The sequence below is a fragment of the Xenopus laevis genome, chromosome 9_10S (genome assembly GCF_017654675.1).
Source record: "Xenopus laevis strain J_2021 chromosome 9_10S, Xenopus_laevis_v10.1, whole genome shotgun sequence".
In the NCBI taxonomy this organism is placed as follows: domain Eukaryota; kingdom Metazoa; phylum Chordata; class Amphibia; order Anura; family Pipidae; genus Xenopus; species Xenopus laevis.
Window position 1 is genome coordinate 36,618,606 of NC_054388.1, and position 27,612 is coordinate 36,646,217.

The window sequence follows — 27,612 nt, forward strand, 5'->3', positions numbered from 1 at the left end:
TGGACAAAAGGGAGAATGGAATGTTATCAGATTCAGTCATGAATTAGAAGAGCAAAGGTCTGTCTAGCTTGGTACAACCCCTTCTGGTGAAAGATTTATCATCATCTAGGGAAGAGAGCAAGCTCCCCTTTAATTTCTGTGCAGAGGCTGAACTAAACTTGTAGCAAATTTAAAGAGATGTTCACCTTTAAATTAAATTTGTTTGCTGTAGACAGTGAAATTTGCAATTGTTCCATTTTTTGGGGGGCATTTTTGAGTTATTTTGCCCAGCAGCTCTCCAGTTTGAAATTTCAGCAGCTATGTAGTTGTTATGGTCCAGATTATCCTAACAATCAAGTAATTGGTTTTAATGAGCAATAGCAAGTCTTAAACCCACAAAACTTGACTATGTAGTATAGCAACTTTATATTTTTTTCAACCCCTCCAACTAAATGACTAGTGTGCATGAGGTTTCATGCGTTTAGTATTTGGATATGTGTGCACACTGCCTGCCTGCAGCAAATGTAGGATGGGAAATTAGGCACAGAGCCGGCAGAGGAACAAGGCATCTTTCTTCCTTCGAATATTCTTCTGACTCTCATGACTTTTTTTCTACACAAATGCTCCTTCTCTGTTATAGAGATGTACAGTATATATTCCAAAGTTTCATTTATATCATTAAAACATACAGGGCAAATAAAAGCAGTGGAATAAATCGGAAATTATGGGAACCCCAACCTTTTCGACTCCCTCCAGGCCCGGACTGGCAATCTGTGGGTTCTGGCAAATGCCAGAGGGGCTGCTGTAAGTTGCCATAGACAGTCAGTATTTATTGGGCTGGTGGGGGGATGTTTGGGCCTCTGTGAGGGGTGTTTGGGCCTCTGTGGACCTGAAATACCTATTTTGATTCTCAGTCCAGACCATTGCAATCTGTTGGTCCTATCTAATGTATATTAAAGGAACAGTAACACCAAATATAATATACTAGTGTGCTGCACTGGCAGCCATTCAAAGTTAAAAAAGGAGAAAAGCACAAGGATACTCAGCAGATAACAGATAAACTCTTCTTCAGAACTTATCTGGTATCTATTAAATAGCCTGTGATTGAATGGCTGCCCCCATGGCTACACAGCAGCTTGTTTATATAAACTATATTAGTGTTTCTGATGCAAACACATCAGTTTTACCAGTGCAGGGCAACACTGCATTATATTGTATTTGCTTTAAAATACTTAATTTTTTTGGCATTACTGCTCCTTTAATATACATTAGAAAGGACCAACAGCTTGCAATGGAGGGAGTCGAAATGGTTTGGATTCCTGTTCCTTTAACAGTATGTGTACCAACACCCACTTTATAAAATCCATGTGTCAATGAGACTTTTTTTACTGGTTACTTCTGCATAGTAATTACAGGAACACCCAGCAATCATATTATGCATGGGCCGTGTTGCAGGATTTGTAGCTGCCCCCCCCCAAACACACACAGCCTTTCCTCATCTGGACATGTTCCCACATGCATACTCTTACTTGAGCCATTGATAATAACATCTTCGACTGACATGCTCTTAGATTGAATACGATGTTAAGAAAAAACAGTCCCAGTCCTTTGTTTTGTTAAAAGCATCCATGTAAATGTGAGGATGTGCCTCCGGCAAGAAGAATTCCTGTGGGTCCCACATAAGGGTGACGTTGAAAATCTGTTTCTCCGCCATCTAGTCTTTCTTCGAGAGCGGCCTTTGCCTTTCCTGGCTGTGGGGCTCCAGCTGTGGTTCTGTTACTAGACATATTTTTGGCTGAGACTTCCCTTACCTCAGTTTCTATGTACAGTTTCACTAGACACCGAGCCAAGACGTTGATCTAAGGAATCTCAACTGCTAACAGCCACCTCTTTACAACTGAACAATGAAGGGTATGGCCGAACCAGTGCTAATTCCTTCAGCATGTGAATACATAGCGGTTCTGAAAAGGACTGGGCCATTAAAGGGATACTGGCAATTTAAATAGACCCCACATTTACAATGCAGAACGAAGTGCCAAAAAAAAGGCCACAATAAGTCATTAGAAACCACAGGCTTTAGCATATACTAAATGTACTGAAATCTAGGGATGCACCAAATCCACTATCGGCCGAACCCCCGAATCCTTCACAAGAGATTTGTCCGAATACCGAACCAAATCCTAATTTGCATATGCAAATTATGAATGGGAAGGGGAAAACATTTTTTTACTTCCTCCCCGCCCATAATTTGTATATGCAAATTAGGATTCGGATTTGGTTAGGCCTGGCAGAAGGATTCGGCCGAATCCGTATCCTGCTGAAAAAGGCGGAATCCCGAACCCAATCCTAGATTCGGTGCATCCCTACTTTAAAGGGATTATGTCATGATTTTTATGATGTTGTTTTGATTTCTAAATTACACTGTTTACACTGCAAATAATTTACTCTACAAATATAAAATTTCATTCCTAATCCAGCAAGTGTATTTTTTTTTTTAGTTGTAATATTAGTGTGTAAGCAGCCATCGCAGATCATTTTGCCTGGACATGTGCTTTCAGAAAGAGCCAGCATACTCCCCAACATTTTGGAAATAAAAAGAGGGGCAAAAAAGTTGCCACACGTAGCATGACAATTTTTTTTGATCACTGCCTTTTTTGGCCACACCCCCTAATTACCATGTTCATTTTACAAAATTTGGCAGGTTATGAAAGTTTGAACATATTTCTGTGTTTTTTTTCCAGTTATTACAGTTTTGCTAATGAAGGTGAATTGCCCTTTGAGCTGTGAGTCTAACTTATCCCAAGGGACCTGTTATCTTATATTGTAAATATTGTTACAGAAGTAACTTATCTGCAACTGTAGCTGTTCTGGGCTCTCTGCCAAAGGCCAATTAAGTTAGAAACTTTTTTTCTTTTTCTGGCTGTTCAGTGTAGAGAAAAATAGGACTTTTCAGTACAAACGAGGGACTGCAGGTTGAGCTGTCAAAAGAGGGACTGTCCCTCTAAAAAATAGGACAGTTGGGAGGTATTTTTGGCAGGCTGTTGTTTCTCCTACTCAATGTAACTGAATGTGTCGCAGTGGGACCTGGATTTTACTATTGAAATGCTGTTATCTTGTGTTAGGGAGCTGCTATCTGGTTACCTTCCCATTGTTCTGTTGTTAGGCTGCTGGGGGGAGGGGGGTGATACCACTCCAACTTCCAGTACAGCAGTAAAGAGTGACTAAGGTTTATCAGAGCACAAGTCACATGACTGGTGGCAGCTGGGAAACTGACAATATGTCTAGCTCCATGTGAGATTTCAAAATTAAATATAAAAAAAAAATTTTGCTCTTTTGATAACCGGATTTCAGAACAGAATTCTGTTGGAGCAGCACTATTAACTGAGACGTTTTGAAAAAAAAAAAAAGTTTTCCCATGACATTATCCCTTTAAGTACCCTGGTCATAGGGCCAATGTACAAACAGACACATGACTGTAATTAATACCCTTTGTCCCTGAGGCAAATGTCTCTTTAAACATACCAGTGTCACTTGTCTGCCTTGGGCATAATTGGGGCAGACCTCATAAACATGTCCCTGTCACGTACAGAGTTCTCATTGCCCAAGAATGATCTTCTCTTTTTCACCAAATTGCCTAAGAGCCATGGGAATTTAGAAGGCAGCCTTGCATAGTTTCATTTATTTCAGTTTCACTAAAGCCCTGTGTTTATAAAAAACCCCGGGATAAACACAAGTGGAGATTTGAATCTAATTAAATTGTAAGTACACCCTAGCCATCTTAAATTGGAATAGTATGAAAAACATGTGAATAGTTAGGAAGGACAGAAATGCTGCATTATACACATATAATGTTTGCTACATGTACTATGTAGGGTGATGATGGCACATATCCCATGTAGTGATGGGCGAATTTATTCGCCAGGCGCGAACACGAAACAAATTTGCGCCGGCGAATAAAATTGCGGGAACAGCCGTCAAAAATGGATGCCGGCATCAAAAACGAGACGCCGGCGCCGTTTGGCAAATTTTTTGCCGTTTTGCAAATTTCGCTGGAAATTCGTAAATTCTTCGGCAAGGCGAAACGGCGCAAATTCGCCCATCACTAATCCCATGTCGTGCAGATGAGAAAGTGCAGACAATACCCCCTTTATTTAAACAAATGGCCTGAGCAAAAATGACAATGAAATGAAAATCCAGGAGAAAGCAAAATTGAGCATTTTAAGGTTACCCACAGCAATTTTTGTTTATCTCAGTCAAAGGTCATTCATACCCCACCTTGGATTTTGGGAGAGAGTCCAGAATACGTTGCAGGTGCACTTAGATACAATTGTAACAATTTAAGATAAGCAAAGAAACAATTGTAACAATTTAAGGTTAGCAGGTCTCTTGGGGAAACTGTGACTTGCAGTTTAAAGGGCAATTCACCTTCCTTAGCAAAACTGTAATAACACATGAAACCTAACCCTAAAACCCCCAGAAATGTGTTCACACTTTCTACAACCTGGCAAATTTTGTAAAATGAACATGGTAATTAGGAGATGTGGCCACAAAAATGGGCAAAGCCAAAAAGTTTCACCACGCTGCACGAAACAAACTTTCGTACGATATTTGGTGCGTGTATGGTGGGAGATGAGCTGACCTATATCGGAAGAAGACTTGGATATCGTTTGGCTCGCCGATCGGGCTTACCGGAAAATGTTGCCCGGGTGCCTTTGAACAGTGGCGTAACTAGATGTTACTGGGCCCCACAGCAAATAAATTTTAGGGCCCCAAACATATCCAGAGGTTGTCTTGTTTTACCAAAATGTATTGAAATTGTATATGAATTTGAGCCTCATGGGGCGCCCTATACCTCCTGGGCCCCTTGCAGCCGCAGGGTCTGCTTCCTCTATAGTTACGCCCCTGCCTTTGAAGGAACCCGATAGGGATGCACCGAATCCACTTTTTGGGATTCGGCCAAATCCCTGCATCCTTTGTGGAAGATTCGACCGAATACCGAACCAAATCCGAATCCTAATTTGCATATGCAAATTAGGGGCAGAAAAGGAAAGGGTGGGAAAAATGTTTTTATACTTACTTGTTTTGTGACAAAAAGTCATGTGATTTCCTTTCCCACACCTAATTTGCATATGTAAATTAGGATTCGGTTCGGCCATGCACAAGGATTCAGCAGAATCCGAATCCTGCTGAAAAAGGCTGAATCCCGAACCGAATCCTGGATTCGGTGCATCCCTAAAACCCGAACATCGGCCATTGTTAGTGCTGAATCAGCAGATACATGTAGAATTCTATTGTTTCTACCTGTATATCCGACAATTCAGCTCTACACGTGTGTATTGAAACGAACAATCCTTCTTGAAAAGATATTTTCCAGAAAGGATCGGAATTGTAACTTCTATGGTCACCTTTACTGTGGCCATGTCGGACTCCTGAAGCTTTTGGAGGCTTTGCAGTGGCCTTGACATATTGCGAGAAAGTTCCCATCTGACCCCAACTTTAAACTTCTGCAAACTTTCCCCTATTAAATCTGTCACACACACCATAAAGGTCAATACAGAGGGACAATTGTTAACATTGCTGAAAAGTGGTGGGTGTAGGTGGGTGAATCCCACAAGTAAAACTTGGCCTTTTGATTCACATTCATCCCAGCCAATGCCTGCTTTGTTTTCTATATTTAGCTGCCAATATACATTATGTCCCCGGGCATCTTTGCGCAGCTTTGTTTTCCAAGAGTTGTATATGTCTGCATAGATTCTGGATGACTATATGGACTCTGAGCAGCGCTCCACAATTCCACTACAGTTCAGCGTGATAATGCCCTTCTGCAGAATGAAAAAAGCTTTTGTATGCTCTAGAGTGGGGGGCTGGTCTTATTCTCATTCCTTTTACTGAAGAACAATACTGGTTTAATTAATGTGTATGGATGTGTTTTAGGGTCTGTTCTTTTGATGGATGCAAAATGATCCAGCGTGTGGCTCCTATAACTAATCAATGGCATGTTATGTTAGTACATGCGTGTCGGGCAAAAATATTCGCTCCTAGTTTTTAGATTTGTGTCTGACAGATATGGAAGATGTTCCACTGAATACATTTTGCAAATAAATGAGTTTTTTTACCCATAATTCTAGTGTAAATGTGATCCCGAGCTTTGTGCTTTGATGCGAATTGCCCACAATTGGTATGAAAATATGCGATGTCTGGATGGCATAACTTCAGGCGCCAAAATAAAATCCAGTGCTTTATACACAGTTCAGAAGTGGGAACTCATGAGAAGGGCTGGAACTAGGGGTAGGCAGAAGAGGCACCTAGCTAGGGTGCAATGGTGGGGGTCGCCAGGATCCTAAGTCAGGCACCCCTTCTGCCTCTAAGGGCTCGTACCGACAAGCACTTAAACCTGCATTCCCCTGTGTTCCGGTGTAAAGCACTAATGATATCTGTGTGGTCTTTTAGCTGTGGTGTGGAGTGGGTGGGATCTGGGGTGGGGGCCCAAAAATTTTTGTTGTATGGGGCTCCGTGATTTCTAATGGCAGCCCTCTATGTAAGCGCTGACCATAGGTGGAACGCAGCATGTTTTATTCCAGCTCTTTTCAGCACGTACACGCTCCTGTGTCAGTATAGGCCAATTAAATGGGGTGGCTCAGCTTTAAATTAACTTTTAGTATGTCATAGAATGGCTAATTCTAAGCAAAGTTCATTTGCTTCACATAATAACTTCATTATTTAGTTTTTACAGTTTTTTTTAATAGCTTGCCTTTTTTTCTGACTCTTTCCAGCTTTCAATTGGGGGTCGCTGATCCCACCTAAAAACAAATGCTCTGTAAGGCTGCAAATGTATTGTTATTAGTACATTTTATTCCTCCTCTTTCTATTCAGTCCCTCTCCTGTTCATATTCCTGTCTCTTATAGAAATCAATGCATGGTTAGTAGGGTCATTTGGACCACTACAACCAGATGGCTGAAATTGTAAACTGGAGAGCTGCTGAATAAAAAGCTAAATAACGCAAAAACCACACATAATAAAAAATGAAAACCAACTGAAAATTGTCTCAGAATATCACTTTCTACGTCATTCTAATGGTTAACTCAAAGGTGAACACCCCCTTTAAGACGAGTTGGCTCCTCCCTGTGCTCCCCTGCGGCTGAGTTCTTTAAAACCAAACATAGCGAAGCTCAGGTCAATACGAGCCCTAATTCTGGCCCTGCACTTTGATGGGAAGCAGCAGCAGAAGAAACAGACGAGGTGCCATCAGAGTGAACAAAGTGAACTGCCAAACAGGGGGTGGTGATGGGGAGAGGCTGCCAAATTGGGGAATGTGGTTGCTGAGTAGAGGGTTGGGCAGCAGGTGCTTTGCTCCTGGGCTACTGCCACCTTTGAAGTAACCAAAACCTGCAGGTGCAAAGAGCACCTTTTGATACAAGCACCTTTAATGAATACTATCCAACTGTAGCTGCGGTTGTAAATGAGCAATTATGGGTCACTGTAAGGAAGCTGCATTAGCTCTGCAATCTCTGCGTTGACATGTTCTGCTTTAGCCTTATAATTGGAGTCCAGACACGGAATTTCTTGTTTGTATAATGGAAAGTGAAGACAGGCTAATTTGACACCCAAAGTACATTACTTTCCCCCAAGAGCAAATACTGCTCCATATAGCTAATGTTTCTTATAAAAACACTTTGCTACATAGATGGGAACAGAGTAGAAAAAGGATTGGATTTCAGTTGGAGCCTTTAATTAAAAGTAAGTTTTGTTATAGTGATGTGATGGTTACAATTTAATCCATCATCTTTGATCACTGCAACACTTTAAGCAAACAGAAGAGTTAACACTTAATGCATTTTAACATTTTATGCATTATTGCAGTTTGCTGTTTCCAAATGTTGTTTCACTACAACTAATCGCATGCCTTGACAACCACTGGGAATTAGAGGTTAAAGGCTGAATATCCCTGTTTGATTCAACTTTGGTAGAGTGTGGATAGCTGGGCCTGGGGTGTTGTTGTAGTTGTGCTACTTAGAGTGTTGACAAATACTAAAATTCAGTGAAGATTAGTCGCCCAGCAACAAATCTCCTCATCTTCGGGCGACTAATTTCCCTGAAAAGCCTTCCGCTGGCTAGGATGTAAATCGGGATGGCATTTGGATCGATTCGTTTTCCGAAGTCGCCCAAAGTTGCCTGACGAGGGCATGTTTCACCACCCAGAGAGACTTGGGGGTATATTTATCAAAAAGTGAATTTAGAGATCGCCACAGTCCTCTGAAATTCCACCACTCTCCATTCATTTCTATGGGAATTTTATTATTATCAATGGATGAAAGTGAAAGTTCAGCCTTTCAAAATCCCATAGAAATGAATGGAGAGTGGCGGAATTTCAGAGGACTGTGGCGATCTCTCACTTCGCTTTTTGATAAATATACCACAAGGAATCTGCATTTCCCGTGGTGGTATTTAATCCCAAGAGAACCAGGGAAACTCTGGTTAAAGATTAGCTACAAGAGCAAACTTTGCATTTCCTGATATTTACCATACCAAGTGAATGAGCACAATGTTGAGACTGCTGTCCCCGGTTGGCAATACCTAGAATATGCAGTAAGTTCAAAGTCCAGATGATAAGAATTCTGTTGTGGGTTTAAACACCACTGTTAATATATCAAGGCCTGCTGTTACAGATTGTGGTGAGCTGGATAAAAAGGGAGAACTGATAATGTGAATTCCATTTAATTTTAGTCACATAACCCTTAATGGGTCTCCTCATTAGTGCAGCTGTTGGGGTCCTTTTTAGAGCTTAGGAGCCGCTCCCCTGCTGGGTACTAAGGCAGGGCTTCTCCTCTGTCTTCTCAGCCTTACCATGTGGCTTTCAACAGCCTTAAGACAGCTGGCCCTCTGGGCAAGCACATTGTGCCTCTGCTGGTAGAACTTATTGATGTCACAGGCAGCCTGGGGTACAAATAGGGTTTCAACCTGGCTAGGTCTGGCCGGTAAAAACAATGGTTGATCCCAATGTTATTAATAGGGAAAAAAGATAAATATATAGGAAGGCCGGTATTTTTTTCTGGAAAGGTGGCAACCCTAGGTTCAAATAGACTGGCCACCTGCTGTATGGAGCTCCTGTATGACTCCCCACAGACAGCAGCCATGTTTAGCTTGTGTAGGGGCTGTTGCCCATAAATGGTACAGCAGATCTTTGCATTAGATGAAACATAATTATGGCTACTTTCATCATCCCTGAAGTGGACCTCACCCCCCGCGTAAACGTACGTGCGCTTGCGTCAGAGAGCGGCACCCGCTCTTTTTCAGTGGCGGTCTAGGGGTAGACTGCTTATGAGTTACATGCCTGCTTTCTGCTCTAGGCAAGTGTCTCTTCTGCCTACAAATAGTGATATAGTTTTACTGTGGTGTGTAGTTCTACTCTTAAAACAGGAAAATCATAAATCCAAGAAAAATATACAGAATACCCCCAGTCCAAGGGGTTATCCATCATTTGAGAGAGTAAATGAAAAATCCAAATGGGAAGAGACCCACTATTAGTGAAGCAGTAGTAATATTTCAAATTAAAAAGTCTTTATTAGGACACTAAGTTAGGGGAAATTTATATAAGAAAAAATATACAGCGGTCTCATCCCAGAAAACCCACAGTCCAAGGGGTTATCCATTGTTTGAGGTAGTAAATGAATAATCCAAATGGGAAGAGACCCACTATAAGTGAAGCAGTAGCCCAAGTAATATTTAAAATTAAAAAAGTCTTTATTAGGACACACATTAGCCTTTATTAGGACACACATGAAACGCGTTTCATGCCAAAATGGCCACTTACTCATAGGCTGTTGGTCTCCCCTCCATACAGTCATTTTAAGGGGATATTGACCAATAAAAATTTACATACATCACACCTCACAAAGCCTTTATCCGATAACGGAAAAGCTTGTTACATGGTTATAAGACCAAAAAAAAAAAAAATGTTATATAAATTACATCACACAAATCATGTCCAATCAGAAAAAGGCACTTTTACACAGAGCTTGGACCAACCCACCCACTTTTCCTATTGGTCCAAGCTCTTTGTAAATATGCCTTTTTCTGATTAGACATGATTTGTGTGATGTCATTTGTGTAACACATTTTTATTGGCTCATACAAGCTTCTCCATTATTGGACAAGGCTCTGTGTGATGTTTGTAAATTTTTATTGGTCAAGATCCCCTTTACAAGACTGTATGGAGGGGAGGCCGACAGCCTATGAGTAAGTGCCCATTTTGGCACGAAACGCTTTAGGCTAATGCATGCCCCAATAAATTTTTTTAATTTTAAATATTACTTGGGCTACTGCTTCACTTATAGTGGGTCTCTTCCCATTTGGATTTTTCATTTACTCCCTCAAACAATGCCTCTTCTGCTTACCCCTATTTCTGGCTCTGATTTGAAGATTAAAAGCTAGTGTAGAAAGCTCTAATTGAGCCTGCTAAAGTGACACTTTCCTTTAATTTGACATAAATAATGTTATCTTCCTTTACAGCTCAGACTGGGTGGAAATCCTTGAGCCTCGCTCCCATGAACGAATGTATGTGAACCTCACGACTGGAGAATGCGGCTGGGAGCCCCCAACTGACGTCCCCGTTCGCCAGTCTGACAAGAACCAGTGGTGGGAGTTGTTTGACCAGCAGAGCGGTCGCTTCTACTACTACAATGCACAGAACCATCAGACAGTGTGGCATCGGCCTCTACAGTGTGACATTGTGCCCCTGGCCAAACTACAGGCTGTGAAAAGTGCCTCTCAGCCCGGCATCATAAGTTTATCTAGACAGGAATGGGCTAGTCATCGTGGCAGCACTAGCAGTGAGGGTGGGCACACCTCCTCCGAAATTATATTGCTTCAGGATTCCTCACTTGAGAGGGAGAGTGAGAAAAGAAAAGGGGGCAGTGTGGACAGCAGAAAGGATTCTGGGAGGTGAGCTATTTTTCTAAATATATGAATTCTGTTCAGTTCTTTACCATCTTAGCTTCACTAAAGACTGCAAAGGCTAATGTTTGTAGATGTAAAAATAAAAGGGAAATATACTATTGCACCTTTTCCCCCCAAAGTTATATTATTTTTCCCCTAACTTAGTGCCATGCTGCTTCCACTCTTTAAACCACAGATCCCCAACTTTTTTTTTTTACCTGTGAGCCACATTCATATGTTATACAGTTGGGGAGCAACACAAACATAAAAAAGTCCCTTGCAGTGCAACTATAGGCAGCGATTGGCCATTTGGTAGCCCCATGTGGACTGGCAGCATACAGGAGACTCTACTTGGCAGAATACTTAGTTTTTATGCAATTAAAACTTTCTTCCAAGCCTGGAATTTAAAAATAAGCCCCTGCTTTGAGGCCACTGGGAGCAATATCCAAGGGGTTGGGGAGCAACATGTTACTCACAAGCTACTGGTTGGGGATCACTGCTTTAAATTGAGCTTTTATGAAAATATTCATTTGCTTTGGACCTGGCAGATCATAGTCAAACTTTGCCACCAGCAACCAGATCATATTTAGGCCTGTGGAATCCCACCAGGAGAGGCTATTGGGGTCTATTACAGACGTTATTTTTTTTAAACCTGTTATAAAATATCTGAATGATAACTAGCTAGATATTAATGAGCTACGGATGCCTATGTATCTCCAAAAAGGAAGCAGCTGTATATGAGCACTACAAAATATACCTCCCAATACAAATACTAAAAATGGCTCTTATAGGCCGATAATAGCTCCACTAGACCGTTGGCTGCATGAAAATCATGCAAAATTACAGCTGATCTTTTTTTGTTAAACACATTTTTCACCGAACTTCTACTAAATTGCTGAATAAGTGGTGTTTTTTTTTATAAGGACACACCTTAAGTTAAAAGATGACTCAGTGTTCACAAAAACCAACTCATCCTTCCAGGCTTGGCAAATGACTCAGTGGTCACAAAACCATCCTTCCAGGCTTGGCAAATTTGGTCTTTTTAAAGCAAATTTGTTGAGAGCAAACTAGCAAATGGGTTGTGTTAATGACTCTTTATGGCTAACAGATGTCTAGGTCATCTCAACTTCATTCCCGACCCCAAGTCAGAGCTGTGCTGAAACTTCTGGCCTGTGATCACTTCCCAGATAACAGCTTGATCATTTTTTCAGCACTGCATTTGACTGGAAATTATATATTTATATATACAACAAAAAGGCCAGATATCCTAGATTTAACATGTTTTCCCTAAATTTAAACTTGCAGGTCTGACTCACCAAGTTGCTGCTGTCAAATTAAGGGCAGGGGCACACGGGCAGATTCAGGGAGATTTCGGCGCCTGGCGAATAATCGCCTCTTCTGCGGGGCGACAATCTCCCCAAACTGCCTTCCCATGCTATAATGAGAAAACACCAGCGTAATGGCACTTGCGGCACTTTGATTTCCGAAGTCGCCTGAAGTTGCCTCACGAGGAAAGCTCGGGCGACTTCAGAAATCAAAGTGCTGCGAGTGCATTGGCGCAGGCGATTTTTCATTTTAGCAGGCGGATGGCAGTTCGGGGAGATTGTCACCCCGCAGAAGAGGAGATTTGTTGCAAGCCGACTAAATCTCCCCGAATCTGCCCGTGTACCACTGCCCTAAGGTTGAAGACTCACAAAGCTACTAGTAGCAGCTACTTGTGGCTAGAAAATGCCAAAAAATACCCAGCCATAGACAATACTGAGAATTACTTTGTAGCTGTAACAAATAGCTGCTACTAGTAGCTCTGTGTGTCTTCACTCTAATGGTTAGGGGTAGGAATTTCAGGCAGCACATGACTGTCCTCCCAAGGAAAGCATGTTCTACTGAATTTTGTATCTTAAACGTGTATTTATTAAATTGGGTTGTTCACCTTCCACAAGGTCAGACTGGGCCGACAGGACACCGGGAAAAAACCCGGTGCGCCTCCGACTTACGCATAAGCGCACTTGCAAGTTGTGGTGGTCCGGTCCAGAGGGGGGCCCTGAAACTGTAGCCCAGGTGGGCCCCAGGGCCCCCAGTCCGACCCTGACCTTCCAACACTTTTTTTTAGTTCACTTATTTCCAGATAGTTTACCAAAAATAAAGACTTTTTTCATTGACTTTGTATTTTCTTTTTGAAGCAGTTTAAAGTTTCCTTTTCACCTTCTAACCGGGAGATTTTCCACGACAGAGACTGCGGGCAACAAATCTCCCGAAAATACCTCTCCTTTTGAAATAATTGCAATAGCTGGTGCCATGACCAACATATTGCTAAGTTACTAAGAAAATTTTTGGGAGGTTTGTCACCCGCAACAAAGCTCCCCGTCTGCCACTGCCCTTACTGTATATGTTTCTAAAGCAGCTCTGGGAGGTAGGGGGTCACCGACTCTGTAACTATTATAAACTGATACAATATTTGATACATTTGTTATCTGTGTCCCTGCTGAACAGAATCCCTGAGCTTTATTAAAGGCAGAATTGATACAATAGTTGCTAATATTCCACAGATGCTGCTGAGATATGTATCAACTAACTGTATTGACTAAATGTAGCAAATTGTAACAGTTCAGAATGCTCCTGGATCACTGAGCTGTCAGTCACAACAGAGACTGGACCATTCAACTTTAAACTTCAATTCTGAAATATAAACTAAAAATGAAAAGCAATTGATTTTTTTTTCATTTCTGCTGAACAATTTTAAAACAACTGAACTGAAAAAATATTTGGAAGGTGATGAACCTCTTTAATTCGTATTTGTATCTAACAAAAACATGTTCTGACTGATGGCCATATTTTTTTTTTTCTGTTTAATTCTGGTGGTCAGATTATCCCCAGAACTCTTCTGGATTAAGAAACTGTGAATTGATTGCATTAAAATGAACTGGAGCCGGTACTACCCTGCTAATTGCGTTTTGTAGAAGTGTTCCCTGATTTTTCAGATAATGTAGGATCTTTAGTGCTGCCAAACAAAGCAAGGTGTAAAGCAAATACTACAGAATGAATAGGGCTGGTTCTTTTTGTTAATTAGCAATTTCCTTTTGCAAAATCCCCCCTTTTGTATATGAATGTATGGCTGGGTGTGATTATTGGTATGTTATAACCAGTACAGCTAATATTTGCTGTGTTCCATCTCTGCGAGCAAGCCATATGTTGGCAGAGGAGGTGATATCACACATGGGAGTTGCTTGGAATTGCCATATGTTCCAGTTCCAGTTCTCTGCCGAAGGGGGTAAGCAATAGGATGCTCTCTATAACCTACACTATTTTAAAGTGTCTCAGATATACATGATATCACAGAGTTAAGCTTTATACAATGAACACAGTTAAAGTGGCCATACACTATTAGATCCTCTTGTTTGGTGACGTTGCCAAACGAGCGAACCTTAACCTGATGTACCACTTATGGAAGGGTGATATCGGGTTAATCTGAATGTTTGGCCCTAGGGCCAAACGATCGGATTACAATGAAGCAAATGGGCAGGTTGTAGGACCACATCAACTAGCCGATGTGGTCCTCTATCAAATGAAAAATCAAACCGGCCCGATTTATATCTGGCTGATTTTTGTCTTGATATAGATCGGGGAAACCGTTGGAAGCCCCCACACATGGACAGATAAGATGCAGAATTGGTCTAAAGGACCTGCCCGTGTATGGCCACTTTTATATATAATAGTATACAAATGTTGACAGAAGTCTGGATGATCATAAATATTCTGAGCATAATAATCCTAATAATCCCAATAATCCTCTGTTGCCGTGTGCAAACCGCAGGACACATCTGTTATCTGCTTTACTGCCAACTGTTATCATGAGGGAGGTTGGTGCCTTCATTTAACGGCCGTGCTTGCCATACACCGAGCGTTTCCATTTGAGAAGTGGGGCCAGGAGACTGACTGCTACAGAGTACTGTTAGAATGTCGTGTGCCATAGCCTTTAAAATGATACTGGCATTACAAAACTACTCTTCAAAATATTAATGTGCATTAAAAGTTATCTATGGGTCATGCTGATAATTTTTTGCCAATAGGTCTGCTTTTGTAAGTAATTGTTACTTGAAACCGTAATTGTTCCTAAACCGACTGCAGCAGCCCCCTCATAGAGAAAAACCTGTCCCGCACATCACTACTCTCTACTGAAAGTTAATTTAAAGGGAAACAACCCCTTTAAGGTCTTCTAACTAGTGGGTGGTTCGAGTAAGCCATTTGTCAGACTTCAGCCATTTGTCAGACTTCATTCTTGCATTGCACCCACTGCACAGCACTGGCAACCTTCCCTGCATGTATAATGTGTGTAAATATTTTTTTTCATGCCTCCATGTTTATAGTTAATGAAATATATTTTTACTAAAAGTCAATTTACAGTTTATTTGCTGTTTCTTGTAGGCTCGTGGTGCACAATGTGATTTGTCACCCATGGGAAATCTGTGCTACAAGCGGGTAACAAAATATCTGAATATAACCTTTTGAAAACATTGATAATCTCTGCTGGTAAAACACATTAATCGGATAATTGCACAACGTCTCCTCCCAAAGTTACTCTGCATGATTACCTTATGAATGTGCTTTATTGGTGCTGATTTTCATTCTTCTGTGTGCAAAGGTATTTCAGGTCATTTGCTACCCATGAACATTTCCAGCTATCCCTGACAGAAGGCCTACCTATAGCAAAACTATTGACTCACTCACTATTGAGTGAGTCAGGGCCACACCTTTTCTGCACTAGAAGAGACAAATTTCCATTTTAAAAAACAAATTTGACTCTTAAAGGAGAAGGAATACCATTTTATACTTGGGGGTGCCAAAAGTTAGGCACCCCCAAGTGATTACTTTTACTTACCTGACACCCTGGTTTTCTGCTCATAGAAGAAAAACCGCACCGGGCCGGGGTTCTTCCAGTGAGCACCACTGAGTCTTCCTGCTTCTTCCTGGGGCAGACGCATGCACAGTACAGCGAAATAGGTGTCTTTTTCATTAAAATCGTCTTTTCGCTCTACTTCGCATGCGCAGTTGTGAGAAGACCCGAAGAATCAGGAAGAGGATTGATCCGTAGTGTTCACTAGAAAAACCCCAGGCTGGTGCTTCTATGAGCAGAAAACCAGGGTGTCAGGTAAGTAAAAGTAGCACTTGGGGGTGCCTAACTTTTGGCACCCCCAAGTAGAAAATGGTATTCCTTCTCCTTTAAGAGTTAAATATTTTTTTTTTCTAAATGGAAATTTGTCCCCTACAACCTACTCCGATGCTAAAGAGATAAATATTAGTGGGTAAGGGGGGCAGTATTGTTCACCCCACTTTCTGACACTTAGGGCAATGACACACAGAGAGATTAGTAAACGCAATTTTTAAAAACCCAGCCCACTAAATACTGACTTTCTATGCAGCCCCTCTGGCATTTGCCAGAACCCACAGATTGCCAGTCCGGGCTGCACTGGTTCTCTGGTTGTGCAAAGGAGGGCTCTGCTGGCAGGGTAAGTTTGTTGAGCAGAGCAGCTGCTTCTGGAATCTGTTCAGTCAGCAGATAAGAGGGGGCATATCTCCATCTCAGGGTACAATACATTCTTTCATTAGTTGCTTGAGATGGCCGCGCAAAGACAGACAGCTGCAGCATTGTCTGATATACAGACACAGAGGAAACTGTTCTAGATACTTTCCCAATACCATCACGAGTCCAAAACAAATCTGTTAGCTGGACCTGCCCAGTGATGTCCTAAAGGAATGGGACCCCAACATTAATGATCCAACAAGCTGCAAGTTGGAGTAAAAGGCCCAAAATTAAATTTCTTATTCCTCAGAGAATCCATGAAATGGTTATTTTGGCTTCACCTTCGAGAAGCCCAAACCAATTGTCTTGGCTATTATGTAGTGTCACATGTTGTTTCATCTTTGGGGCATATGTTAAATGCATAACACACTAATGGCTCAGACAGACAATATTTGCAGACATATTTAAGCATAAAAGCAAACACAGTGACGGGCTTTGTTATAATTGGCATACTCATATAGAAACGTAGAGGGATTTACACGCTTCAATGTAACCTCAGAACCCTATGAACATGTCACTGTCATTACTACACTTTGGGCTTAGGAGGAACTGAGCCCTTAAACCATACCTCCCAACTGTCCCGTTTTCCGCGGGACAGTCCTGATTTTGACAGCTCAACCCACAGTCCCTGGTTGTGTCCGACTGGGACACTGGGGGCCCACCCAAAAACCTTAGACCAGGGGCCCACCCTCAGTATTATTATTCTTCCTCTCCTCACTCAACCTCTATTCTCTAGTCTCTTTTTTTTTTTTTTACACACTATAATCTATTATTCCATCTATTTAGCCTCTTTGTTCTCATAGAAATAGGGAATGGCCATGAAATAGGCCAAGCAGCATGAGGACCCACTGACACCTGGGCCCACCGGGAGTTTTCTTGGTATCCCGATTCCCGTTGGGCCTGTCCAACACTGGTCCCTGATTTGTTACTGAAATGTCCTGACTTTGGGGCAAATTCACTAAAGCTTGAAGCGTCAAACGCTAGTGCAAATTCGCCAGCGTGACGTCATTTCGTAACTTCGCCGATTTAACGGGCGCTGGTGTAAATTCGCTAGCGAAGTGGACCTACTCTAGCGCTACTTCGTACCCTTACGACAGGCGAAGTTGCGCTATGGCGAAGGGACAATATAACTACGCTAATTCACTGCCTTGCGCATTTTACGTTGAACGTTACCTCTTGCGCCAGACTTGCCCTCACCACCTCAGACCAGCCGAAGTGCAACAGAGTAGATAGGGATTGCTTCAAAAAAATTTTTTACATTTTTTCTAAGTCCCAAAAAACGCTGGTGTATTCTCCTTTTTTAAGGGTAATAGGCTGAAAAAGATCGTAATTTTTTTCTGGGGCACCCTCCTTCCCCCCTACATTTCCTAACATATGGCACCTAAACTATACAGTGGGCACATGTATAGGACAAAATAACAACTTTATTTTATTTTATGAAGCTTTCCCAGGCTTGTGTAGTGTAATTTATTTGCTGCTACACAAAATCCATTGTACTTTAACTTGGCGCCATATGCAAATTAGGCATCACTAGCGTAACTTCGCTTTGCTTGACGAATTAACGCTGGCGCAACTTCGCTACCGTTCGCCTCCCTGAGCGGAACTTCGGATTTTAGTGAATTAGCGGCACCCTGGAGGAACATCGCCTGGCGAAGTGGGGCGAAGCCTGCGCTAGCGCAACTCCGAAGGTTAGTGAATTTGCCCCTTTCTCTTTGATCTCTGCACTGAACAGCCAGAAAAAGATACAAAGTTTCTAACTTAATTGGCTTTTGGCAGAGAGCCCAGAATAGATACTTAGATACTTTTGTAACAATATAAGATAACAGGTCTCTTGAGAGAACGTAGACTCTCAGTTTAAAGGGCAATTCACCTTAATTAGCAAAACTGCAATAACATAAAAACCACAGAAACGTGTTCAAACTTTCATAACCTGCCACATTTTGTAAAATGGAATGGTAATTAGGGGGTGTGACCACAAAATGGTCACTCTGGACCTAGGAGGGAAAGCATTTATATAAGCAGGTGTTTACCAGGAGCCACTGGTACAGAAATAGAAGCTGGAATGTGTCCTGACAGTGGAGTATATAGGGAAGGGTGTGATAAATAATGCAAAAAAGAAATATGAATCAAATGCCAGCAGCTGTCAGTTCTTTTGCGTGGGGCTGTGGAGAAGAACTGGCATTTGCATTTGTTGTAATAGAATAGGCCCTTCTTGTGCATGTCATTGCAATTGATTTCTCTTTATCTTGCTAGTTATTTAATACAGAACCAGTTGAAGCATTCACCCTCATTATTCAAGAACATCTTGTATAAATATACAGTAATTCAGCTATAGTTAGGATCTGAAAGGGACAATGACACTATGCTGCATAAAGCACTTCAATACAAGTGGAGACAATGTAATAAATAGTCCTGCGTTTGCTACTTGTCTAGTAACGCATGGCAACCAATCAAAAGGTAGCATTTACTGGCCAGCTGTTTGATAACAAATATCTGATTGGTTGCTATGGGTTACTAGAGGTGAGTAAACGTTAGCCCTTTTATTATGCCCCAAATGTGTTTAATGTTTACGGGCTGATTAAAAGCAAGGTAACTGCCTCAAGGCAAGACCCTTTATAACACAATTCCCTTGTGCATCAGCAGTTTCCTGTACTTGACAATTCCCTAAAAGCAGGTACTTAAAGGAACAGTAACACCAGAAAATTAAAGTGTTTCAATATAATGTAGTGTTGCCCTGCGCTGGTAAAACTGGTGTGTTTGCTTTACAAACACAACTATAGTTTTTATAAACAAGCTGATATGTAGCCATGGGGGGCAGCCATTCAAGCCCATCATACTTAGCAGATAGCAGATAAGTTCTAAAGAATCCCATTGTATACTACAGAACTTATCTGTTATCTGCTAGGTATCCTGTGCCTTTTCTCCTTTTTTTCCAGCTTGAATGGCTGCACTGAAGCTTGTTTATAGAAACTATAGTTGTCCTTCTAAAGCAAACAACCCAGTTTTACCAGTGCAGGGCAACACTACATTATATGGTCATTCCTTTAAAACATTTTTATATTTTGTTGTTACTGTTCCTTTAATTTATCAGAGGGTTAGTCACTCTAGCTGCAGGCTCCTGGGTTCACTGAATGATCAAGGTGTGGTACGTGCACTAAACCTAAACCTTGAGTTTAATGTGTGTGGGTAAAGCTCCCCATAGGCATAGTTAATTATTAACAGTCCTATAGTTCTACAATTGACCACACACTCATTGATGGAGCTCCTTGCCGTTATCCTATCAATAGGCCGTGAGGTGAGCTGATGGTTATACAGGAGTGTAGGTGCCAGTATTGGGTCATGTACATACACCTTTATTCTCTAAACTCTGGATTAGCAATCATTTTACAGGGTCAGGATATTGGGCACTGCTTTAAAAATCTGAAATTGTGCCAAATGCACTTGTTTTGCCCAGTCTGGTCTGCTGTGCCTGGGCAAGAGCTGATGCACATTTGCAGTTTCAGGTCCCACTCAGGAAGTTATCATGCGCTGATATTTATAAGCTGGAAAGCTGGTCTCCTCTTCCTGTTTACACAATGAAGGCACGTCAAAAGATATTACACGTTGTGGTGCGTGTGTACAGTGCACTGTGGTTGTGTCTGGAGTAGGAATAAATAGGAAAATCCACCTGAATTTCATTTATCTCTGAATATGAACTTATTAATGAAAGACAGCTGCTGGGAGTTGTAGTTTAACAACTAGATACTCTTCCCAGCTGCAGGGTCACAGGTTGGATATCCTCTAACTTTAGGGCTTGTTGTCACACCTATTCTATTGGGCAAATTTACGAAGTGCTGAAAATTCGCCAGCGACGGCTTTGCAGGTATCGCAACAGTTCGACATGCGGAAATTTGCTCAGACAATGCTAATTCACTAACATGCAAAGTTGGGTCCAGGGCACGAACGCTGGCGAAGTTTTGCTAGCGTTACTACGCCAAGCGAAACGAAGTTGCGATAGCTTGGCTAATTTGCATACGACAGGAAGTTAAAGTTGAATGGAGGTATGTGTAGCAGCCAATACATTACACTACACAAGCCTGGGAAAGCTTCATAAAATAAAATAGAGTTGTTCTATTGCCCTATACATGTGCCCACTGTATAGTTTAGGTGTCATATGTTAGGAAATGTAGGGGGGAAGCCGGGTACCCTAAAAAAATGTACGCTCTTTTGCAGCCTATCACCCTGAAAAAAGGAAAACTCACCAGCATTTTTTGGGAAGTCCTGTCTACTCTATTGCACTTCGCCTGGTATGAGCTGGCGAACGCAAGTCTGGCGCAAGAGGTAACATTCAGTTAAATCCGCATCTTCGTGAATTTGTGTAGTTATGACCATTCTAGTTACGTGCATTCACCAGAGCTAAAATTCGCCAGGCGTTAGGGAGCGAAGTACCGCTAGAATCTATCTCCTTCGCTAGCGAAGTTACGCCAGTAAGTGTTAGTAAATCGGCGAAGTTCCTAAATGACATCACGCTGGCGAATGTTCGTCAGCGTTAGTCACTTCGCCCTTTAGTAAATTTGCCCTTATGAGAGCAGCAAGGGGCAGATTTACTAAGGGTCGAAGTGAATTCGAGGGAATTTTCGAAGTAAAAAAAAATCAAAATTCAAAGTAATTTTCTGGATACTTCGACCATTGAATAGGATACTACGACTTCGAATTTACTTCGACTTCGATTCGAAGTAAAAATCGTTTGAATATTCGACCATAATCGAAGTACTGTCTCTTTAAAAAAACTTCGACTTCAATATTTCGCCAAATTCGATCAAGCGATTTTTATTTGACTGCAGGATTACCAAATTTGTTTCGATTAGATATTCGAATTCGAAGTTATTTAACTCGATGGTCGAATTTCGAAGTTTTTTGTACTTCAACATTCGACCCTTGATAAATCTGTCGTGTTTAGAAACCAAAGTGTTTAGAAACATTGTCTTCCTGGTGCCACTCTGCCATAAAAAAAAACCCTTTCCACAAATTGAATGAAGAGGATCTCTTTAATATAAATGACAGAGGCTGCCAGTACATTAATCCCACTGTCCTGGGAACAATCGTTCACACCTCCAACGGACAACTGCTTCTACGGAACACAAGAATCCATTTGGATGGAAAGACTGATTCCAATGACTAAGAATAATTTAGATGCCCCAGTGGAATGGCTAGTGTGAGGTCTGGGAATCAATTCTAAAGGACAATTGCCAAATATAACCTTTGTTGTTAACAAAACCAAGGTTAAGGGTAAATTAGAAAAAAGCTTCTCATTATAATGGCAACCTTAGGTCATAACTAGGAATTTCCCTTGCGTTTCAATAAACCCCCAGCTGCATAATCCTCTCAAAACTCCTTTTTAGGGAATTGTTCAGTGTAAAAATAAAAACTGGGTAAAACAAAAAAAAACTGTGCAAAATAAAAAAAATGTTTCTAATGTAATTTTTGATTAAAATGGATACAGTGATGTCTCAAGATCCATTAAAACTTGCATTTCACAGGTATGGGATCCATTATTCGGAAACCCGTCATCCGAATAGCTCTGAATTACAGAAAGGCCATCTCCCATAGACTGCATTTTCTCCAGATAATAGAAATTTTTAAAAATGATTTCCTTTTTCCCTGTAATATTAAAACAGTACCTTGTACTTGATCCAAACTGAGATATAATTAATCCTTGGAATTAATTGGAAGCAAAACCAGCCTATTGGGTTTATTTAATGTTTATATGATTTTCTAGTTGATTTGAGGTATGAAGATCCAAAAGATCCCTTATCCAGAAAACCCCAGGTCACAAGCATTCTGGATAATAGGTCCCATACCTGTATAAGAAATGTTTTGTAGTTTCTTTAAAATGTAACCAGATTAGTCTCAATGGAATTTTATGATCTGTGTAACTGCAGTCTTCTCTATATACTGTCCCTAGTATGTATTTTTTTATTATATAATAATGGTATGTTTCTTTGCCATTTCTATGATTACTAGAATAACGTAAAACTTTCATTAGTGGTGGAAACACGGTGCACTGGCAGAAGAGGTAGCAGTTGACTTGTAGCATGTGAATTAAAACATTTGGGTACAAAGGCACCTTGCAGAATGCCAAGCAACTCCTACATTACCAGGGGACAGATGATGCTTCTGGCATCTGAAGATATTGTTATCCTCATACGTGCGAAGAGAGTTTGTTTTCCTTTGTATAAATAGGATCCACATTTTCTCGGCTAAGGCTTTGTTTCCTGAAAGCGAACTATAATAAAACTTGTAATTAAAGTCTGACAATGGCAGGAAGTGCTTTCCTGAGGAGTAGGAGGTAGGAAAAAGTGTTTTAGGGAGGAAAAAGGAATGTGAGAGGGCACAGGAGGCCTGCAGAGTGCACATAACTACCCAAGGATAACCAGGGCCGGAACTAGGGGTAGGCAGAAGAGGCGCCTAGGCCACCCTTCCCCTCCCACACTTGTGCACATGCGTGCACACCCGACCAGCGCGACAGAGAGAGGAGACTGAGGGGTGAGCGAGGGAGGGGAGGGAGGAGACCGCGATGGAGGGGAGGTAGGGGTGAGCGAAGGAGAGGAGGGAAGGTAGAGTTACAAGGGGAGGGCGGGGTGAGCGATGGAGGGGAGGGAGGAGAGAGTGACGGAGGGGAGGGAGGTGACAGCGACTGAGAGGAGGGTGAGAGGAGGGAGGGGTGGGTGGGTGACAGAGGGAAGGGGAGTAAGACTGAGGGGTGCAGACTTGGGGTAGGCAGAAGACAATTTTAGAGGTAGCTGCTTATTTGCGCACAGCCGCGTGGGGCACGACATGGCCGGCCGGGTTGCCTGGGGCACCCAGCCGGCATAGCCCGGCACTGAGTGTAACTCACGGAAATGCCCCTCTGCATTTATATGTAATGTTTACTTTACATTGAAACACTCTGTCGCATTTATAGAATAAATTATATTTCTTTCTATCTCTACTCTGGCCCAAGGCATGGCTATGTATTCTCCACTGGGCACAATAGAATTGACAGAGTTGTTTGTGTAACATTAGCAAGACGACCTATTTACATGTAACGGAATGCAATGCCTGATATGTCAATCTTAATTATTCATGTGCTTCGGATGCTTTAAAAAGATGTCTGCATAGCCAGTGTGTTTTATATATGTGGATTGTATTTGCATTCTGAAAGTAATTGATATGATAAACCTTCCAATCTACATGCATTTAATATATGCAAGTGGTAGTGGACAAAAAGATGTTTGCAAATGTAAATGCAAGTGAAATCAGTATTTGTCTGGGTGTTCACTGCTGGTTCTAACTCCTGAAACAGTGTAACTGAAGCCCAGTGATTAACAGACCTGGAGAACTGACTTTTGCCACATTGGTTCAAGAGAACGGAACGGCGGACAGACAGTTTTCAATTTACAGTCACAGTTTACAATTTAGTATTTACAGTCACAAACAACTTTGATTAATGTATATTAGAAAGTTGCTTTTGAATGGCATCTTTTTTTATTGTGTTAAAGTAGTGGTTGTGAGAAGTTACCTTGTACGTCATTTGAAATGAACCGTATAATTGTATTCTAAACGAATGGTCTCTTCCTAGCTTTTTGTTGTATCTTACAGCCTTAGGGTTTAAGCAAACGGGCAGATTTTAGGAGATATAGTCGCCTGACGACTAATCGCCTCTTCTGCGGGGCGACAATCTCCCCGAACTGCCTTCCCCCTACCTGCTATAATGACAAAACACAAGCGCCAATGCAATCGCGTCACTTCGATTTCCGACTTCAGAATCGAAGTGCCCGAGTGCATTGGCGCTGGCGTTTTCTCATTATAGCAGGTAGGGGGAAGGCAGTTTGGGGAGATTGTCGCCCCGCAACAAAGGCGATTAGTTGCCAGGCAACTAAATCTCCCCGAATCTGCCCGTGTGCTTGAACCCTTATAGTTGGGGTTGGCACCTTTTCTGGAAAAGAATACTGTCCTTCCTATATATTTATCTTTTTTCTCTATTAATAACATTGGGATCAACTCATTTTTACTGGCCAGGCTGGTAAAACCCTACTTATAGTGGGAATGCTTGCGTGAGCAGGGAACAATGTCTCCGTAAACCTAATATTAACATTGTGCCGTACATTTTCCATTAAGCAACATAGCAGGGGAGGAGTGAAATGTAAACCATGGCATACAAATGAAAACTGGAAAAAGTGCTATGTTTGTATAAGCTTTCCAATTGCACAGCTAGACCACTGCAGCAGAAATCTCCAGTCTTGCGCTGGACTACAAGATCCTCTGCCAGCCTTAAGGTCCCCATAGACGCGATGATTCTTCTTGCCAAACGACCAATTTTAGAGAAGTCCGACCAATCCTTCGAAATTATCGTCCGGTTACTGGGATTCGAACGATCGTACAGCTTATGGTTTTTCGGCCAAAAAATCTTTGTCGGCCCCAGTGCAATCTATCTATGTTTGCAGGGCCAAGCAGGCAGCTCCCCTTTGTTTTCCTGGCAAATTGGTCTTTTTAGTTAATGGTCAATTCGTACAATCGTTCTGAGAAAATCGTTGTCTCACGATCAGGATCTGATCTTTTAAAAATCTCAACATTTATGGCCAGCTTTAGTATGACTAGGGCAGCTCATGTTTACAATCCCTTGCAATTCAGCAAGTAGTATGTTGAGGGAGGAACCCTGCTGTGCCTTTGAGGGTTGACATGAGGTTATGGTGTCTGGCACTGCTTATGCTTTTAGCACAAATACAGGAGAGAGGGATAGAAGTTGTGCCCAGCATTTCCAGTTCAAACTGAGGTTACTGGTGTTAATCTTGGGATTATATCACCTGCACTTTAACCACCATTGATTCTCAAATGTATTAAAAAGTGGCATGAAGATGGATTTCCTCCCGGCCATTAGTACTATTATTTGATATAGAATACAAGCCAGGGACTCGATAACAACAAAGTATGATTAAAATCTTGCTGTGTGTTACTTAGGAGTTTAATGACCTTCCGTCTGTGTTTCTAACTCTCTCTATTATAAAGCTGGCCATATATATGCCCAGGTTTGGTTGGGGCTAGTGATGGGTGAATTTATTCGCCAGGCATGGATTTCCAGATTTCGCAGATGGCGAGTGTTTTTGCTGCTGCAAAAAAATTGGCACTTGTCAAATTTATTCAGACGCCCATAGACTTTAATGCATTTGGACAAATGAGTCGCACGTATCACTCATCCTTTTGACGCCCGTTGACTTTAACACATTTTGTGAATTTTTCGCCGGCAAATTTGCGAAAATCGGAGAAAATTTGCGAAACTGTGAAAAATATACAAAATTAATTGAAGTCAATGGCGTCAAAATGATTTTGACGCGCAGCAATTTTGACACGAGTGACAATTTTATAGTTGTGATAGTGGTGTGCGGGCCAACCCGGGTCGGGCGGATTCGGGCCAACCTTGCACGCTTCTTCGTGTGTGCGGGTTGAGCTCTTCTCATGCTTTCCCTGCTGCCGCCATCAAATGCAGGCTTCCGACTTCCGGCTTTGTCTTTTATAGACGCTGCGCCTGCTCGCTCCACCCCTTTTGTGACATCATCATTGGGGCGGGTCGACACGGGTCTATAAAAGCAACCCGAAAGTGCAAATGCGGGCGTGTTAAGGTCACAAACTCGCGACTCTTTTGTCCAAATGAAATGGGACAGATTTGACCATCATTAGTTGGGTCATTTCCATCATCTTTCCTGTCCATCTGGGCCAGCATATCATCTTGTTGGGTTGGTTTGACATTCCTCCCTATGATTGTTTTATAAATGATCTGTCCCAACTGAAAATGTCACCTTGTGGATGAGGATGTGAAGAAGAGCTGTAGCTTCTGTTCTTACACGTGGTCTCTCACTGAATCCTGCACAAACATTGCCGGGGTTGTGAAATCCTAGATATTGGAACACGGGTGCACAAGCACATTAATCCACACATGCCCAGGCGTGTAAACACATACATATTTATAAACAAAAGCAAAGACACATCTGCCAGCGCTGCACTAGGTTTATTTTGTGTTTTGGAGTTCACCTTCATTTGTTGTTCTTCAGCAAATACCAAGTTCAGGAAATCATAACCCATTTCCCGTCAAAATATTTTCAATTTAGAATATTGTTCCATCTTCATCCTTTGCAGTTATTTTCCCTTTTAATCCTCTATTGTTTGTCTCTCCTCTTCCCTCTCACCCCCTTCCATCACTCAGAACAAAAAAATGCCCTGTAACAAAAGCCTGATTGTTGCCCTTAAACCCCAAGCTATTTATCAAGCTTCTATTTCCTGTTGTCCACAGTGGGGCAGATTAGCCCCTGCCAGGCGATTGTATGAGCACTGAATTTGGAACAGCACAAAAATCTCATTGTTGTCATAATCTGACATCGGATACGTAGGGGTCTGAGTGTGAAGGACTGTTCTGCCAATAAAATACCCTGACACCCGCTTGAGGATTCATAGGGTAGCACATTAGATACAGATTCCAAGCATTTGTGTGCATGAGTGCAGCTGTACAACTGCAAAAAGCGCAAGTGTGTTAAAAAAACTCACAATATGTATATATATTTAAATGAAGATCATATTGTACCTACTCACAATAGAGAGAGAAGTCTCCTAAATAAATGATGCCCCCAGAACATTCCTTCTTTGTATATTTGAATGTGTACATACAGGTGGGATATACTATATAGTGTCCCTTAGAATATGCCTTTTCTTTATATTCGAATTTAACCATGTGGATTGAAGCTGCCATATTGTTTTCCTTAGACAGTGCAGCTGTTGTGTGCAGAGAACTTTCTTTCGTTGTATATCTGCTCTTTAATTGGTTTGCGCCTCATTGTATGTATGCAGCAAAACGTTTTATATTATTAAAACTAAAATATAGTTTACAGCTTGCCATAGTATTCCCAGGGGTATCCCTGGGAGGGCCCTGCTGTAGCCGCAACCACAAACCCCACTGGTAGTTCCACCTCTGAGCTGACAGGCAGTGGATGGGGAGGCAGCCCAGCCAAGGTCAGTTAGGATGAAGGCAACATTTTAGGTGACTATGTATATACCGCCCTACATATTTTGGAACTATGGTTAAACAGAACTGTATTTGGAAACTTTTTAT

The 27,612-nt window shown here is 41.7% G+C and overlaps 1 protein-coding gene across 1 annotated transcript in view; it reads left to right on the plus strand.

The window, feature by feature from the left end:
- LOC108702767 (rho GTPase-activating protein 39) overlaps positions 1-27,612 on the plus strand; it is a 70,724-nt gene that overhangs the window by 19,777 nt on the left and 23,335 nt on the right. Inside the window, exon 2 of the mRNA XM_018238427.2 lies at positions 10,490-10,921. Within this exon, the coding sequence (XP_018093916.1) occupies positions 10,490-10,921 (432 nt within the window). The remainder of the gene's footprint in view (positions 1-10,489; positions 10,922-27,612) is intronic.